This window comes from Dermacentor albipictus, chromosome 3 (assembly GCF_038994185.2).
Source record: "Dermacentor albipictus isolate Rhodes 1998 colony chromosome 3, USDA_Dalb.pri_finalv2, whole genome shotgun sequence".
In the NCBI taxonomy this organism is placed as follows: Eukaryota; Metazoa; Arthropoda; class Arachnida; order Ixodida; family Ixodidae; genus Dermacentor; species Dermacentor albipictus.
In genome coordinates, this window is record NC_091823.1 from 85,008,737 (window position 1) to 85,024,375 (window position 15,639).

Consider the following 15,639-nt stretch of genomic DNA (forward strand, 5'->3'; position numbering starts at 1 on the left):
CCCAGTGATAAACACCGGGGCCGCATGTTTCAGCTTCGCTGGTTAACCGTATGTGCGCAGTGCTTGGGAGGCGATTATTTTCCTGTACAAATATCTAAACATTCTCCCAGCCCATTTACTTTCTTCCGTATTCCTCGTTCTTCATAATTAATTTTGTGATATGTGCCTTAAGTTAGACCATCGCTTAGCACTGATAGGGAATTTAACATACGATACATCAGCTTCGGCCATACTATATTTCACACAAATAAATGTTCCTACTAGAAAACACTAAACGCCATTCACCACAGCTATCCCCCTTTCCGCTAGTTCCGCTCTTCGGGACCGCGGTGTAAGTGGTGGCGTACATCACAGGCAGGATAAAGCGTGGTAAATATAGGGCTAATAAACTAAAGTCACGTGATTAACGTTTCAGTTATTCCTAACGCTCCCTATGTGCTTTTAAAATACAACATGCTTTTTAACGTGCAGTGTAATGACAGTAAAGTACTAGTGTCGTGTCAATACCACGACGTGAAAATTGGTTGACGTTGCTGCTGAGAAGGCTGTATATTATTCGCAAACTATTAGAAAAATATTCGATGTTCGATTCGAATCGCTTCTGGCACCATTCGATTCGAATTCGATTTGGTCTAAAAAAGATACGTCCCACACACCCCTATTCCTTGTTATTGCTGTCCGTTGCCCGACAGAAACGGCACGTACCCACGAGGGGAGACTGGCCAGAAACAAGTGTTGTTGTTGTTCAGAGACTACCTTTTCTGTCGCCCATTTTTTTGTCTCTGCACCTGTTCATTTTTGCTATATATATTTTGTTTTATATATATATATATATATATATATATATATATATATATATATATATATATATATATATATATATATATATATATATATATATATATATATATATATATATAGTGTGTGTGTGTGTGTGTGTGTGTGTGTGTTCCATCTGTCGAAAACACAATGGGTCGCATGTGCGAGATTATGTTAGTAGGCAGCGGAAAAGAGCGGTAGTTTATATATATATATATATATATATATATATATATATATATATATATATATATATATATATATATATATATATATATATATATATATATATATATATATATATATATATATGTGTAAACTACCGCTCTTTTCTCTTTTCCGCTGCCTACTAATATAATTTCGCACATGTGACCCATTGTGTTAGATTATATATATATATAATCTAACACAATGGGTCACATGTGCGAAATTATGTTAGTAGGCAGCGGAAAAGAGCGGTAGTTTATATATAATCTAACACAATGAGTCACATGTGTGAAATTATGTTAGTAGGCAGCGGAAAAGAACGGTAGTTTATATATAATCTAACACAATGAGTCACATGTGCGAAATTATGTTAGTAGGCAGCGGAAAAGAGCGGTAGTTTATATATATATATAAACTACCGCTCTTTTCCGCTGCCTACTAACATAATTTCGCACATGCGACCCATTGTGTTAGATTATATATAAACTACCGCTCTTTTCTATATAATCTAACACAATGGGTCACATGTGCGAAATTATGTTAGTAGGCAGCGGAAAAGAGCGGTAGATGACCCATTGTGTTAGATTATATATATATATATATATATAATCTAACACAATCGGTCACATGTGCGAAATTATGTTAGTAGGCAGCGGGAAAGAGCGGTAGTTTATATACATATATATAAACTACCGCTCCAGATTTTCCGCTGCCTACTAACATAATTTCGCACATGCGACCCATTGTGTTTTCGACAGATGGCATACTATTCATAATTGGAAAAAAAATGTACTTCTTCTGGTGTAGACAAAATAAACTCAAAGATTCTAATGAATACTAAGCATATATTCACGGCACGTTTCACTCTATTATTCTCGTAGTCATTGTCTACAGGTGCCTTACCATGTGATTAGAAAGCGGGAAAGGTCGTTCCAGTCTTCGAAGCAGGTAACAAAGACTACCCCTGAAACTACCGGCCCATTTCGTTAACTAGTGTCCCTTTCAGAATCGTGGAACATGTCATATCCCCGCATATCATGGACTTTTTAGACTCAGTAAAATTCTTTCATTCTTTTCAATTGAAACACAACTAGCTGTTTCTTCCTTCATGACCTGCACGTTAACCTTGATAAGAACGTTCAAACTGATAGCATCTTCTTAGACTACTCTAAAGCTTTTGATACAGTGCCTCACAGCGGCTTAATAATAAAAATTATCCCGATCGAACTTAGATCCTCACGTAGTGCAATGGACAAATTAATTCCTAACTAATCGTTCCTGGTTCATCCTAGTCGACCACTCGTCCAAACCCCTCCCTGTCACTTCAGGCGTCCCTCGAAGCTCAGTCTTGGGACCGCTTTTTTTCCCAGTATACATTAACGATATTCATCCGCATGTATCTAGTCTTATTCGCATGTTGGCTGACGATTGTGCGATTTATCGTACTGTGACTAACATCTCTGACCAAGCATCTCTCCAGAATGGCCTCAACGTGCTAAGCAGGTGCAGCTGCTGGCAAATGGCCTTGAAACCTAACAAGTGCAAATTTATTTCAATTTCTCGCCACAGTAATCCCTATCTCTCTACTTACACAATTGCAAACGTCCCAGTGGAATCAGTTCTAGCGTATAAGTACCTATTCATAACCCTGTCCCACGACCTTTCCAGAAATGCGCATGCGACTAACGTAAATTCGTCAGCGAACAAGACCTGAGGGTTCATATAAACGTAACCTTCGCCATGCTCCGCAGCAGGTCAAACTACTCGCGTACAAATCATTTGTCAGACCACAACTGGAATGTGCCGCCGCCATCTGGAACCCTCACGAAACATGTATAGTCAATGCACTCGAATCAGTTCAGAATCTTGCGACAGTAGGTTCATTCATTCTTCATATTCATATAACATCAGCTTTCACTCTTAAAGGCAGAATCTAGCCTGGCGTATCTCGCTCTTCGTCGTCGTATCGCCACGCACGCTCTCTCTCTTTGTCACAAATTCTTTGACGGCTCACTAAGCCGCCCACCTTACATCACGCCATCATCTTCACGCATGTCACAGCGCACCAGCCATCGACTGTCAACTCCAGGTTGCTCGTCCTCGCACACGAACTGTCACATTTCAAGCCTCACTGTTTCCTCGGGCTGGAACGACCTACCCCGCAATGCTGCTACCATCACACGTCAGACAGAATTTATGAAAGCTGTTCAAACTTGTGTTTCACCGTAGCACCTGCCGTTTCTTGTGTATATACAGTCGACCGATTCCACAACAGTACCGCGCGAGCGTCGACTGGCCAACCGGCCAGCGCCTTCTATAACGGCGCGAAGCGACGAGAGATCAGCAAGAGTAGCGCATGCGCACCAAGTTCACTCGAAGCGCAAGCGCTAGGCTCTTCGTATACCAGCGCGACGCAACCCCTGGCACGATTAATTCGGCGCAAGCTTCCCGTCTTATTGGAGCTAGCAGGATCATGTGCCTCTGGCTTGCGTGTTTTTCTTTTCCCGTGTGCTGCTCTAGTGATTTAAAAGGATATGAATGCGAGCTCGTTGGCAGAAGTCCATGGCTGAAACACAGCGCAAAATAAACATGGACAAGGGAGGAACACAGTACGAGCGCGCATGCACATAAAAATTATGAACAAAAATTGGAGGTCGCTTAAGCTTCGCCTTCAAGAGTTGAACGCGACAGCGTTCCCGTTGACCCGCCAAGGGGTGTAAGACAATGGGCTACGGCGCAGCGACTACGCGCCCCGCATCGGACGCGGTGAGCGTCGAGCAACGCAGCGTTCGGCGCGGCAACGAAATGTGCGCCTGAGCAAGCGACGCACGCCTGAGCCTTAGAAACAGCTCGTTTCTAAGGCAACACCGAATTCACTAGAGGCGCTTTTGTACCGCTTTGAAGCATCGACTTGTTTCATCAGCAAGTTGTATCACGTTTCATATTGATAAGGGACGAAAGAGACCCGTTTCTGTGTTGTTTTAACGCGACAGCGTTAAGGAGCTCGTGTCGCAGAAAAGCCGGTGTCGTCGGCGTCGGTGGCGTTGGCCGTGAGCGATAAATCCTAGCAGGCACTTCATGAATAAAAAACAACTTGCAAGATGGGCTGGGTGGGAATCGAACCAGGGTCTCCGGAGTGTGAGACGGAGACTCTACCACTGAGCCACGAGTTTTTTTTTTATTGTTATTGCACTCAGCCACGAGTTCGACGCTTCAAAGCGGTACAAAAGCGCCTCTAGTGAATGCGGTGTTGCCCTACAAACGAGCTGTTTCTAAGGCTCAGGCGTGCGTCGCTTGCTCAGGCGCACATTTCGTTGCCGCGCCGAACGCGGCGTTGCTCGACGCTCACCGCGTCCGATGCGGGGCGCGTAGTCGCTGCGCCGTAGCCCATTGTCTTACACCCCTTGGCGGGTCGACGGAAACGCTGTCGCGTTCCACTCTTGAAGGCGAAGCTTAAGCGTCCTCCAATTTTTTTTTCAAACCATGTTAACAGTTTCTATGCCTGATTTTTTTGTTTCTTCAGCCACTGGCCCTCACTACACAATTTCAAGGTTCTTGCGTGAAGTTGTAACGTCCTCTCGTTTCCTTAGGGCGAGATTTTCCCTTGAGTACCTCTCCAATGTAAAAAGAAAGCGTCTTATGAAGGATCTCATTGAAAGTGTGTTCCCTGCTCCATTATATCGGTTAATTTTTCAACAAGGGCCTGGGCAAGACGTACTTAAAAGGGTTAAAAATATGTGTATACCGGCGAACGTTAAAACATTCTTCTTCAAGCTTCACACGGGAACCTTGCCTGTTAAAACGTGGCTAGAGGAAAGAGGGATTTATGTGCCATGGGGAAGCAGATGCTTTCTGTGCAACAAAGCTGAAACGATTGAACATGTTTTCATCGATTGTAATAATGCCATATTCTTTTGGGATATATATTACAGAGAACGTTAAAGATAGACCTACCCCTCAATCCACATGGCATTCGTTTTTTACCCCCTGAACGCGATTTTGAACAGATGGATGTTATCTTTTTACTTGGACTGCACGCAGTATGGCGTAGTCTGTTGGCATATAGACATTGCGATGTTAAAGGCCGAACTGTGTATGAATATTTTGTGGAAATGGTTGTGAAGGTGCGTGACGTGTACAAGATGAATGACTGCGATGAAGCTGTGGTGTCAATGCTTGATACTTTGGCACATATAAAACGAGTGTGATCTATGATCACAAACACTTTTGAGGCTTGTAGCCAAGCTGGAAATAAAGAAAAAAAACTCGTGGCTCAGTGGTAGCGTCTCCGTCTCGCACTCCGGAGACCCTGGTTCGATTCCCACCCAGCCCATCTTGCAAGTTGTTTTTTATTCATGAAGTGCCTGCTGGGATTTATCGCTCACGGCCAACGCCGCCGACGCCGACATAGGCTTTTCTGCGACACGAGCTCCTTAACGCTGTCGCGTTAAAACATGCAAAGCTGTTATGCAACCATATCATATCTTTTCTTTGCGCGCTTTGTTCTTTATCTTACGGTGCATGCGGACTACAGCGTCATATGTTATAAATAAAAGACGCGTTCAGTTTCACGCGCACTTGCTGTCTCCGATAAGCAGGAAAAGCTTCCAGTGAGTTAATCGCGACAGGGGCGGTGACATGCATGCTGGAAGAGCCTAGCAAACAAAACCGGCGCTTCGAGTGAACTTTGAGTGCATGCGCTACTCTTGCTGATCGAGTCGCTTCGCGGCGTTAGAAGGCGCTGACTGACCGGTGTTAAGAACGGCCAGCTGCAGTGCAAGTTTGCCAGCCATTTACGCCAGTGGTGGTGGCAACCTCATCTTGGAATTCCGCCGCCAACCTCTAGCCACGGCGTGACTAAGTCGACTTTGTGTCATGAACAATACGCGCATCCTCCACTCTCCGTCGCTTCAGCTAGAATGCGTTCGACGAAGCAGGCTTTGTGCTGAAACCGTCACCGTTGCGCTCTAGCCTCGTCGCCGTTGTGACTGAAGGAGTTCGACGAAGCAGGCTTTGTGCGCAACAGCACAACGCCGACCTGATCTGCTACGGGTGGGGCAGTTGACGCGGGAACGCCGACGCGGGCTCCTTCCCACAGACCGACCAAGACGCAAGACAACGCGCTACCCGGAACGGCTCCGAGTTCTACGAAGCCCCTCTGACGTCGGCTCCGGACCATCGCACCTGTGTGTATGCGTGTGTGCGTGTAACCCGTCCCGGAGAGAGGCGGCCTGTTTAAAATGACTGAACGAACGTTCGCGTCACCTTGTATCGGGAGAGGACCGAGTGTTTAAAAACCGCTGTTGTGCGGCTGCTCAGGGCACTCTCTCTCAAGCAGTCATGTTATACTGATGTACTTTCTCAAACAGTCATGTTAGACTGGTATAAATACTGTAAATAAACCCTTATTCCTCGTTCTCGATGAGAAGCAGTCCTTCCCTTCATCAACGTCCTCAGCGTGGATAAGTTGGACGACGGCATGGACCAGCTACCTTCTAATTCATGCCCGACAGCAGTGTCCATCAGCTTAACGAAGGCGAAACAGAAAGTTCACATCTTGCTTTGATTGAAAACAATTCTCACATCAACGGAAGGTTTACCCTTCCAGTGAAACACGTTCCCATATAAGACCCCATAAAAGCAGCGAAACGCTAGCTTTCCAGATGAAAATAAAGAAAGCATAATCGAACATGTGCAAAACAAAAGAACGCAAAAACGCTGAACCCTATAAAGCACCCGTGGGATGAACGAGCGACCCTATAGCCGCCGAGGCTGAAGGGTGGGCGCAAGCGCCGGGGGAATGAGATTGCGTTTGGCGGCGTCTCGTTACCGCAGTGGTGGTGCACGGATCCGTGTTTCCCAGGACCGGCTGTGATGGCTGTCTACATAGCCACGTGGAAAACTGACGCAGCCGCTTTCTCTACGAAAACAATGCGTAGCACGGCGCAGACAGCGGGTTTGGCAGTGACGCGGATACCGAATGAAGCAATGCAGGGGACACTGGAAAATGACGTATAGGGAATCTTAAGACCAACATTAGATCACGCTATATCGTGATTCAACGTCGGCCTTCAGTTTCCCTACATCATATTCCGGGCGCTCCTGTATTGCTTTATCCAGAATAAAGCACAACAGGACCCCCCGAAATATGATGTCGAGAAACTAAAGGCCAACGTACGTTAAATCAGGCTATAGCGAGATTTAACGCAGAGAGGGTAAAATTAATGTAAGCTGATAAATTAGTTAACGCAAGAGGGTAATTCAAGTAACGTAGAGCTAAACAAAGGTGCATAGGTATAACGTAAGAGGATATGTAGCATATACCAGGGTAGCGAAGTATTAGAGAACATTACGATCTACTTCGACAAAATCAACAATCTTTCCAATAAAATTTTATACAGGGTGTTTCACGTAACTTGTGCCAAGGATTTAAACAAAGAGTGGTTAACGGCGGCTGAATGAAGCCAACGACATACGGTTTGCTGTCATGTGGCGCTCCTTAGAGTATTTTTTTTTACATATTCCGCTAAATAACTAAGATGAATTATGCAAAACTTTTAATGTTCACTTTAAGGCCAAGTGCGTTTCGTCGTGTTGTAGAGGTAGTTCAGAAACGAGCGATCCAATTTTTTGTGCCAACGTACATGCTGCATGGCGGTCTTTTTCGACGTTTCAAGAGAGTTGCACTTTTAAGAAATATTGCACTTTATGTTTCACAGCCGTTTTTTGAAAACTGCTGGGCAAAACCAGCTTCAGCCTCAATGATTGAGTGAATCTGGCCTGGGAAAAAGATCTGAATGTTACAATGAGCTAGGACATACCGATCTGGGGAAGAGGAGGGCGGGGTCCTTTTTTTTTTAACTATAGCAGCTTGCATCACATTTTTTCCGACTGTGTGGCTATCTATTTGCCTCCCTCTATGTGACGCCATAGGCGTATTGTAGTATAGCGGGATTGCATCATGGAAACTTGGTGCTCGGTGTTCATTCCGGTCGGGGATACTATAGGCGACGCGTACTTTGAGGCATCGCTACCGGTCTTGCTTTCTTTCGGTTTATCAGCAAGTTATTCCTTCTAGCAAAAAAGGCATTGCCTCACTCGCTGTATCACAGACACGCAAGTTCTGGCTAGTAGGATCTACTCCACCTCGTCTGAACTGCTATTCGCGAAAAATAACTTTTCTGCACCTGTTTCTTCCCCGCAGCCGTAAGAGGGCGCTGGCCTATTCGCGTCCGAAATACATCTTCCCTAGGAATTTTAGAAAAAAATGTTGTATTTTTAATCCGTGCACAATTTTTTTAACCAATTCTCGCGTGTACCTTTTGCTTAGCTCTGCGGCACCTTCGAACACGAAAGTTCGGCGCCGACACCCGTCGACGCCTGCCTTCACCGCAGGCGGAATGGGTGCCAAGCCTGCCGACCACCGCCCACGCGTCTCTAGCGCTTGCCACACGCTCTTTCCGGCAGATACGTGGGCGCGCGCCGACGCTTTCAGGCGCGTGCAAGCGGTCCCGCCGAGTGGCTGGCAGCCGACGACGTCACTGCATACTCACTATCCGAAGCAGAAATAACCGAAGGAGAGTCCAACGGCGAGGGCCACGATGTGTCTCGCCGTCGGAGACACCCGCGACGGATGCAGCAGCACGCGGTACGGGAACGAGAACAGCAGGAACGCAATTTGGCAGAACAGGAAGTTGAACTGCGAACACAAGGCGTACCACCACGTTTAAGTTGATGCGCTATAGTATACGTTTAGCGTGGAAAAAAAAAAGGATAGCGTTTCTCTTTAGCAGCAAGGCTATAGGATACAGCACATTGCACTAGAAAGGAAGGAAACAAACTACAAACTTGTATTTGCTTAGTAAACCGTATACTAAGCCAGTACCACTGATAATTCGGCGCCGCAGCAGCACGTGACCATCAGGATAAATCTTATAACGTTACTCATCCACTTATGCGAGCGTTAGCCTTAGGCTCCTGCATGGACAAACCTTAACGTATCGTCTGTATGGTATCGAACGAATTCAAACGAGGTACACGTGCGGCTTGCGACAACAGCCAGGCTTGCGACGAAGTACTATGCAGGCACAGTTAGCCCATTTCAAGATTCACTTAGGCTGAAGAAGTTGGGAACCATGAGAGAAACTAGAGACAAATTAATAATTATTCGCTTCATTCAAGTAAGCTTCTCTGCAAGCGTACAATACTTGCAGTGAAGAAAGCTTCTAGTCACCGAGTCGTCGCGTTTGACAACCCAAAATTATGAACGAAATGTATGAACGGTCAGGCGCAGACGACGCCTGACCGCAGTCGAACTCACTGCTACACCCTAGAATTAAATTAACCTCAGCCTATGCGGGCCGCAGTAAACCAGACTACCGCTTTTAAGTTCAAATTCTGTACAAAGCAGGACCCACGCAATGTCACGGAAAACAAAGCGCCTTCCGTGACACGCGCTTTCCTGAAAAAAGAGAGATAAATAAAACGATGCATATGCGAATTCGAAGAACATTCAAAACAGACACCCTCATTATGCAAGCAGCTGTTTGCACAGAAACACTCCCGTGTCACATTGCACCGGAACTCGCAGGCAACTCGCAAACACAAGTTATGGTTTCGCTTGCACGAACCGACGAGACTGAACTATAGTCCGGACTTATTGAAGACGGTAGGTACTTTTAGTACCTAGGTGGGAAATTTCGCCGTCGACAGGGAATGAGATGGGGAATGGGCCGGAAGTTCGTTGCGGCGGCGACAGGCGTTCGCGCTGTCCAATAGTTGACCGCGGTTCGATGTCAACATCCGGCCGCACTCCCGCGCTTGTCACCCCTGCAGAAGCAGCCGAACCAGCTGCAAACGTTGACGGTACGCGCGTGTTTTCAAGCATGTCTTCGCAACCGCCCGCCAAGCGACTCAAGAGCCATCACTGGAGCGAAGACGAAAAAATAGATTTGGTCCATATCATAAGCGAGAAAACCACTGCTTTATTTAGTAAGTTCAACGTTTATGGAGTGATAAAAGTGGCGGTTGACGTAGGCTTCTTCATGCTCTCCGGGAGCCTGTATCCGCACATGCGTGCCGTCAATTGCACCCACGACGCGCGGAAAGCCAGCGACAGCGTAGAAGCAGCCTTAGACTCCCCGCACCCCTCTAGGCGACGGCCAACTGGAAAGAAAACGAGGGTGGTCACCTTTAGATTCACGCCGATGTCATGCGCGGTCTTGCACACAATGACACACGCACATATTCAGGGAAGCACACGTATATAGTGTTAAGCTCGTGCTGACCATCACACAGCTACGCACGACGTCGGCTTGAAAGAACAAAATGACGAACTGCTCACTTGAGGCTGGAAACGTTATTCACGGAGAGCGACACCTTCGCGGTACGTGCAATCAGTTAGATTCGTTGCAGTCGAGTAGGTGCAAACATTCGAGACATCGTCAGCTGATGTTCTGGCAGCGCAGCTTGTTCAAATTTAAAGTTCGACGAAGCGGGAACGCGGCCACACGTTACATCACATTAGCGAGATCAATAGAGCCTAGTTCCACAGATGATTCGACGTACTGCATGCCGGACGCGGCCAACGCGCTTCGACGCGCCCGGCGTCCGCCCTCTACGCACGTAGGCATTTCGCAGCACTAAATTCCTAACGCGACACGCGCTCCTACGTTCCGCAAAGCACTTGCGTGCGGCGTATTTATCGTTATGACGCAGTACTAAAGCTGTCTACTAAAACAGGCAGTAGAAAATAAGTGGTTGGAGAGAGGCTTACCTGATGAGGCAACCCGGCGTACCGTGCGGCTTGCGGTCGATTCGTGGGCGCCGATCACATCTCCGGCAGTAATCAAGAAGCATCCGGAGGCAAAAAATTTCAGTGCCAGCATCACCTGCAGCTCGGCGCTCAAAGCACCACTCCGACACGTCGGGTGCTCGATCTCGGAGCGAAGGAACTCGGCAAGAAATACTATGCCGTCCCACCCGAAGCGTACGCGCCGCTGCAGCTCCTCCTCGCTGAAGGCGTCTAGCGGATTTGTCCTGTCGCGAAACACGCGTTCGCGGCGCAGCAAGTGCTCGGCGAGCATCTCGAGGCGGGCCAACCGCAGGGCAGCCATGTTGGAAAATACTGAATAAGTTTTGGATAAGCCAGCTCGGAGCAGGCTAGACTCCGGTCTCATTTCAATCTTAATTTGGTGTCTTGTTTCAGTCTAGTTTCTTTCGTGCAAGCGACTTATCGGCTAGGGAAGATTAAGCCTCCAATAAGATTCGAATGAGCCTGAAGATCAGAATAAGACCGGACTAGAGAGTTTTGTGCAAGCGGGCCAACATGATGGCCGGAAAGTCCAGTCTTATTTTAGATTACAATAAGACAAGATTCGGATTTAAGTCTAGACTTAGAGGCTGGCGTTTGTGCAAGCGGGCCAATTGGTGTCGCGCGTGTTCTTTTGCATCAGCGCCGACAATTGGAGCGCTCCGTCTGTCTATACAATGAAGCTTCATTCGTCCAACACAGCAACTTGCAGAATTTATTCCCTTAATTACCAGTATGAAGCTGAAGATAGCCTGGCAGTCTGCACGAAAGTGGACAGAGGATAAGGTCGCGTGATTCATCTTTTCCCCTCATCCACGACCTTCGGTATGTAGCTTACCCCAATAAAATGTTCAATTTCAGTTTATACATTATTTTCTAACAATAGGTTACGATATTTGCGCGCTATTTAGAGGGCAACGTGCACTGACGCCCACATAGATGTAACTACACAATTACACGGTGTGCCCGTGTGAAACGAATGAATAAAGGAATTTCGTGGCAACAGCCTGTAAAAACCGGATTGACGCACTGCCACCATTTAAAATAGGCACAAGGAACGCTTGATTGTTATCTAACGTATCATTAAGTTGTTCTACGCACTATTACGCTGCTTGTCTATACAGTCAATATTTTGTGTTTTGTTTTCGTTCATTACCATAAACGGCGGTGCGTTGTGCATGAGAGCTTTCCCGAATGAAGATGCGAGCACACTCAGCCACGCAACACACAAGAACAATACCGTTGCTAAAAGAAAAGAAAACAAAAGAAAGGCGTGCAATATCAGTTTCGAGTGACTTGTTCCGGTAGACTTTTTTCGCGGCGTGCAATTTAAGAACGCTTTACTTGTGCTAACTGAGTTTTATTGCTTACGACAACAGTTCTCATCTCACATCTATAAACAGATAACCGCATTCAAGTAAGGGCATCGAGTGCTCAAGAATCCTCTGCACGATGGAGGTGGCGCACGTGGGAAATAAATTATAGGCGCTTCCCTTATCAGTTCGCTACTTGTATTCCTTTATAGCCTAATTTCTTTCTCTCGGGCAATACTCTGAGCGGTTGCTAGTCAGCACAAGTATCCAATTCTTATTCCTGTCCTGTCGCCAATCGAGTTTTTCTCTCTTTCTTTTTTTTTTTTTTATTCCTCGCATGAAACTTTAGCGAGCAACAAGTAGGGACACTACGGTAGCAATGGCGCTCAGGGAGGAAAATCCTTGATATTAGGACTTCTGTACGGTAATGTTTGTAACAGAGAAGAATATGTTTCCCACCGCGTTAGTATAAATTTCATACAGGCCCGACGCAATAGTTTAGGTGGCATATGTACAACGGCTTTTGAAAACTGTTACTCAGCAGTTGCGCTACAAAAGCAGAAGGTGGTGAACCAAACTTCGCAGGAGTTACAGTATAGCCTCGAATCTTGCTTCCTTTATTTATTTATTTATTTTCGAGTTCAGAAAACAAGACGCACTGCGATGGCGGGTAGCTACAACGAGACACATCGGAACAACTTGAAGAAGCGGCGTCCTACATTAAAACGCCGCTTGTAGAATCTTGGCCATACGACGTTCATTTCCAACTCCTTTAGGCGACTTTTGGGAACAAGAGGTTGACGCATGGAAACATCTGTGAAACGCTCATATGAAGCACGACATTTTCGCCAGCTGCGTTTTTATAGCCCTGTAGATGTACATGCTGATAGATGACCTCCAGACAATCGACACGTCTAAGCAGTACAAGTGCAGGAAAAAATGCTATGCCGAGAAAACGTGCTTGCTAATTGCTTGTTTTCTAAAGATGGTCAGGTAGTTTGATAAACCTTCTGGCCTGTGTAAATGTTGGCAGTATACACTGCATAAAGCTCCCGTCTCTCTCAAAATTCCATGCATTTACCTGCTGCGCTATGATTTAAGTGTTTAATCATAAAGCTGACCTTCAGTAGCCATGCTTTAAACAGTCGTCTGAACTCCACCCTATAGCACGAGATGGGCGCCATTTACACACCCATCTCAGCGATGTCGGCTTGAAGAAAACAATGGGAGGAAAGCAGCGCCGAGTCCGAGATGGCATCCATTATTCATGTCACGCATTATACAGGCAGTTAGGCTTTTCACGGAGGGCCGAACTACGGAATTGGCGCGCCACCGGGGACACTCGTGGTACTGATTCGTAGTCCTTTTTAGATGTATAGTAATCGCGCAGAAACTAAACAAAATGCGTAAACTAAACTAGGGAAACATCACTATGATAATTGAGACGTGCCATACTTTATTTGGATGTAGTACCACTGTAAAGCTAAGAAAATTGCGCTGCAGTCCAGACTACAGGGCGTGAACTTTACGTCAAGCTTAGGTAAACTGTCGCGTGCTTTTTCTTCTTTTGTTAAAGCGCACATACGAAGAACCACATAGGTGCAGCTGTGGTGGGCGTGCGCCCGCGCACGATGACGGGCGCGCACGCGTTCATTACGCAAGTTGTTTTCCGTCACGTACGCGCGCCAAGGCTGGGTGCGGCTATATATGTGTACACACAAGTTCGAGCTTGCATAGATCATTCAATTGGGAGGGTGTGCGTGTATACAGGCAGCGTAACAAACGAACGCGTGTGCAACATGATGCGCGTCTACAGTCGCACGTTTATCGTTTCGCGCACCTCGGAAGTAGCGACTTGAACACGGCATCGAACTATTCAAGACGACTAGCTCATAGCGACACCGAGACGCTGCGCTCCACCAGCCGCGGTAACCATTGCAAGCGTGAACGAGGCCCGGTATCGCAAGGCTATAACGAAAAAAAGAGACTCGTCGTTCACGGTTCGCCTACCTTGTCGATACTGAGTCCAAAGTATGCAGCGACGGGCGCGAGCGCCCGGCAGCCAACGTAAAAGTCCGACTCCGACTTAAGATCCATCGCCGCGGGTCAGGCAGCCGGCTTTCCGGGCGCATGGAGAGTTCAAAAATAGCCTTTAGGGCGCCTCTCCTCGGCCTGCGCTGCTGACGAGCGCATTGGCGACGCCGCTGCGATGATCCGTCGCCTCGGGAGGCGGCAACACATGGTTGCAGCCCCGCGCACAGCCGCGTTGTTGACAGCGGCGAGCAGTAGAGCTAGACAGCGCACCACTACAACCACAGGGTCACAAGCACGACGAGACACAGGGGCCGGGCACCGTCGTGTCGCCTCGTCGGCACGCCAGCGTGGCCTGGACGACGTCGTCGATCCTCTGCTGTCTCCGTCACCTCCTGCTTCCTGCGGCCACTGACGGCGGCACGCTCGAGCGCAATACTGGTTCCCAGCGGCACTTCGCGACGCGCTTCGGCGACGCCATTCTTGGCTACGATCCCGCTTGCACACCGCGCATCGGGCGCTCGCACACGCGCGACAGGAGTGCGCAAAATGTTTCGGTTTCGGTATTTACAAATGAGGCGTCTAAAATTATTCATGGTTAAACAACAACTTTTTATAAGTGTTAAGCACTTTATTACAACTATTTTAATTGAACACAGCAGCGTCTATAACGAATAATTACGCTTGCGAGAATAGAAAATTAAAATTGACTGCATCGCATCGCAATCGACGTAATGATCACGTTGCAGAATGGCCGCCCGCACGAAGTTCGCATTAACGTTTCAAAGCATGCTAGGGGTTCCGTGTCTCGTTTGATAAGATAAACCTTTATTGATAAGTAATGCCCTTAACATTAACGCACCTACCGTTCAGACGTTTGCGCGATGATTATTGCCTATTTGTACCTTCTTTTGTTTTGTTTTGTGAAATGGCGCACGAGTCGGGATAAAAGCCGTTTACCTTCCGTCTCCTACCCACGGTTGAAAAGTGATGGAAATGTTCTACATTTTGCTCAGTTCTTGTAACAAGCGCCTATTTCTAATATTTTTCACTGCTACTGTTCTCGGGTGCCTAGGACATCACGTTGTCTTGTGTTTTGCTTCACCGCTGTGAAACGCGATGTGTTGTCCACATACGTGGACGATTTCATTTCTAAAACGTTGAATGTTTTCTCACGTGCTTTTTCATTTTCAGGTCGGGCCCTGGAAGGTGCTTGAAAGTTTAATGACACATGGCTTAGGTGTCACTCTTTCAGCTTACACCCTACACAGGCACGCTAACCGCAGTTGAGACGCACTTCAATTCTGACGTTCATTTATATTCAACGTCACTATATGATAATATGCACGATTTGCTGGCGTTGTTACGTATACGTCATAATTGGTTGTATTATGTGTATTAAATTGTTCAAGTAGCACGGTTTTCATGGTCTATATACGCGGTTGCAGACAGTGGTGA

At 46.9% G+C, this 15,639-nt stretch overlaps 1 protein-coding gene and 1 long non-coding RNA gene across 2 annotated transcripts in view; both read right to left on the reverse strand.

The window, feature by feature from the left end:
* LOC139057443 (lysophospholipid acyltransferase 6-like) overlaps positions 1-14,694 on the reverse strand; it is a 68,809-nt gene extending 54,115 nt beyond the window's left edge. The window contains exons 1-2 of the mRNA XM_070535730.1: positions 14,161-14,694; positions 8,580-8,725 (exon numbers count right to left, since the gene is read on the reverse strand). Coding sequence (XP_070391831.1) covers positions 8,580-8,725; positions 14,161-14,247 — 233 coding nt within the window. The 5' untranslated portion in view covers positions 14,248-14,694. The remainder of the gene's footprint in view (positions 1-8,579; positions 8,726-14,160) is intronic.
* On the reverse strand, positions 9,991-11,628 carry LOC135914591 (uncharacterized). Its single transcript, XR_011513052.1, has 2 exons — positions 10,802-11,628; positions 9,991-10,191 (listed from the first exon to the last, which is right to left on the reverse strand). It is a non-coding gene; the product is annotated as an uncharacterized lncRNA (long non-coding RNA).
* Positions 14,695-15,639: the final 945 nt, after the last annotated feature.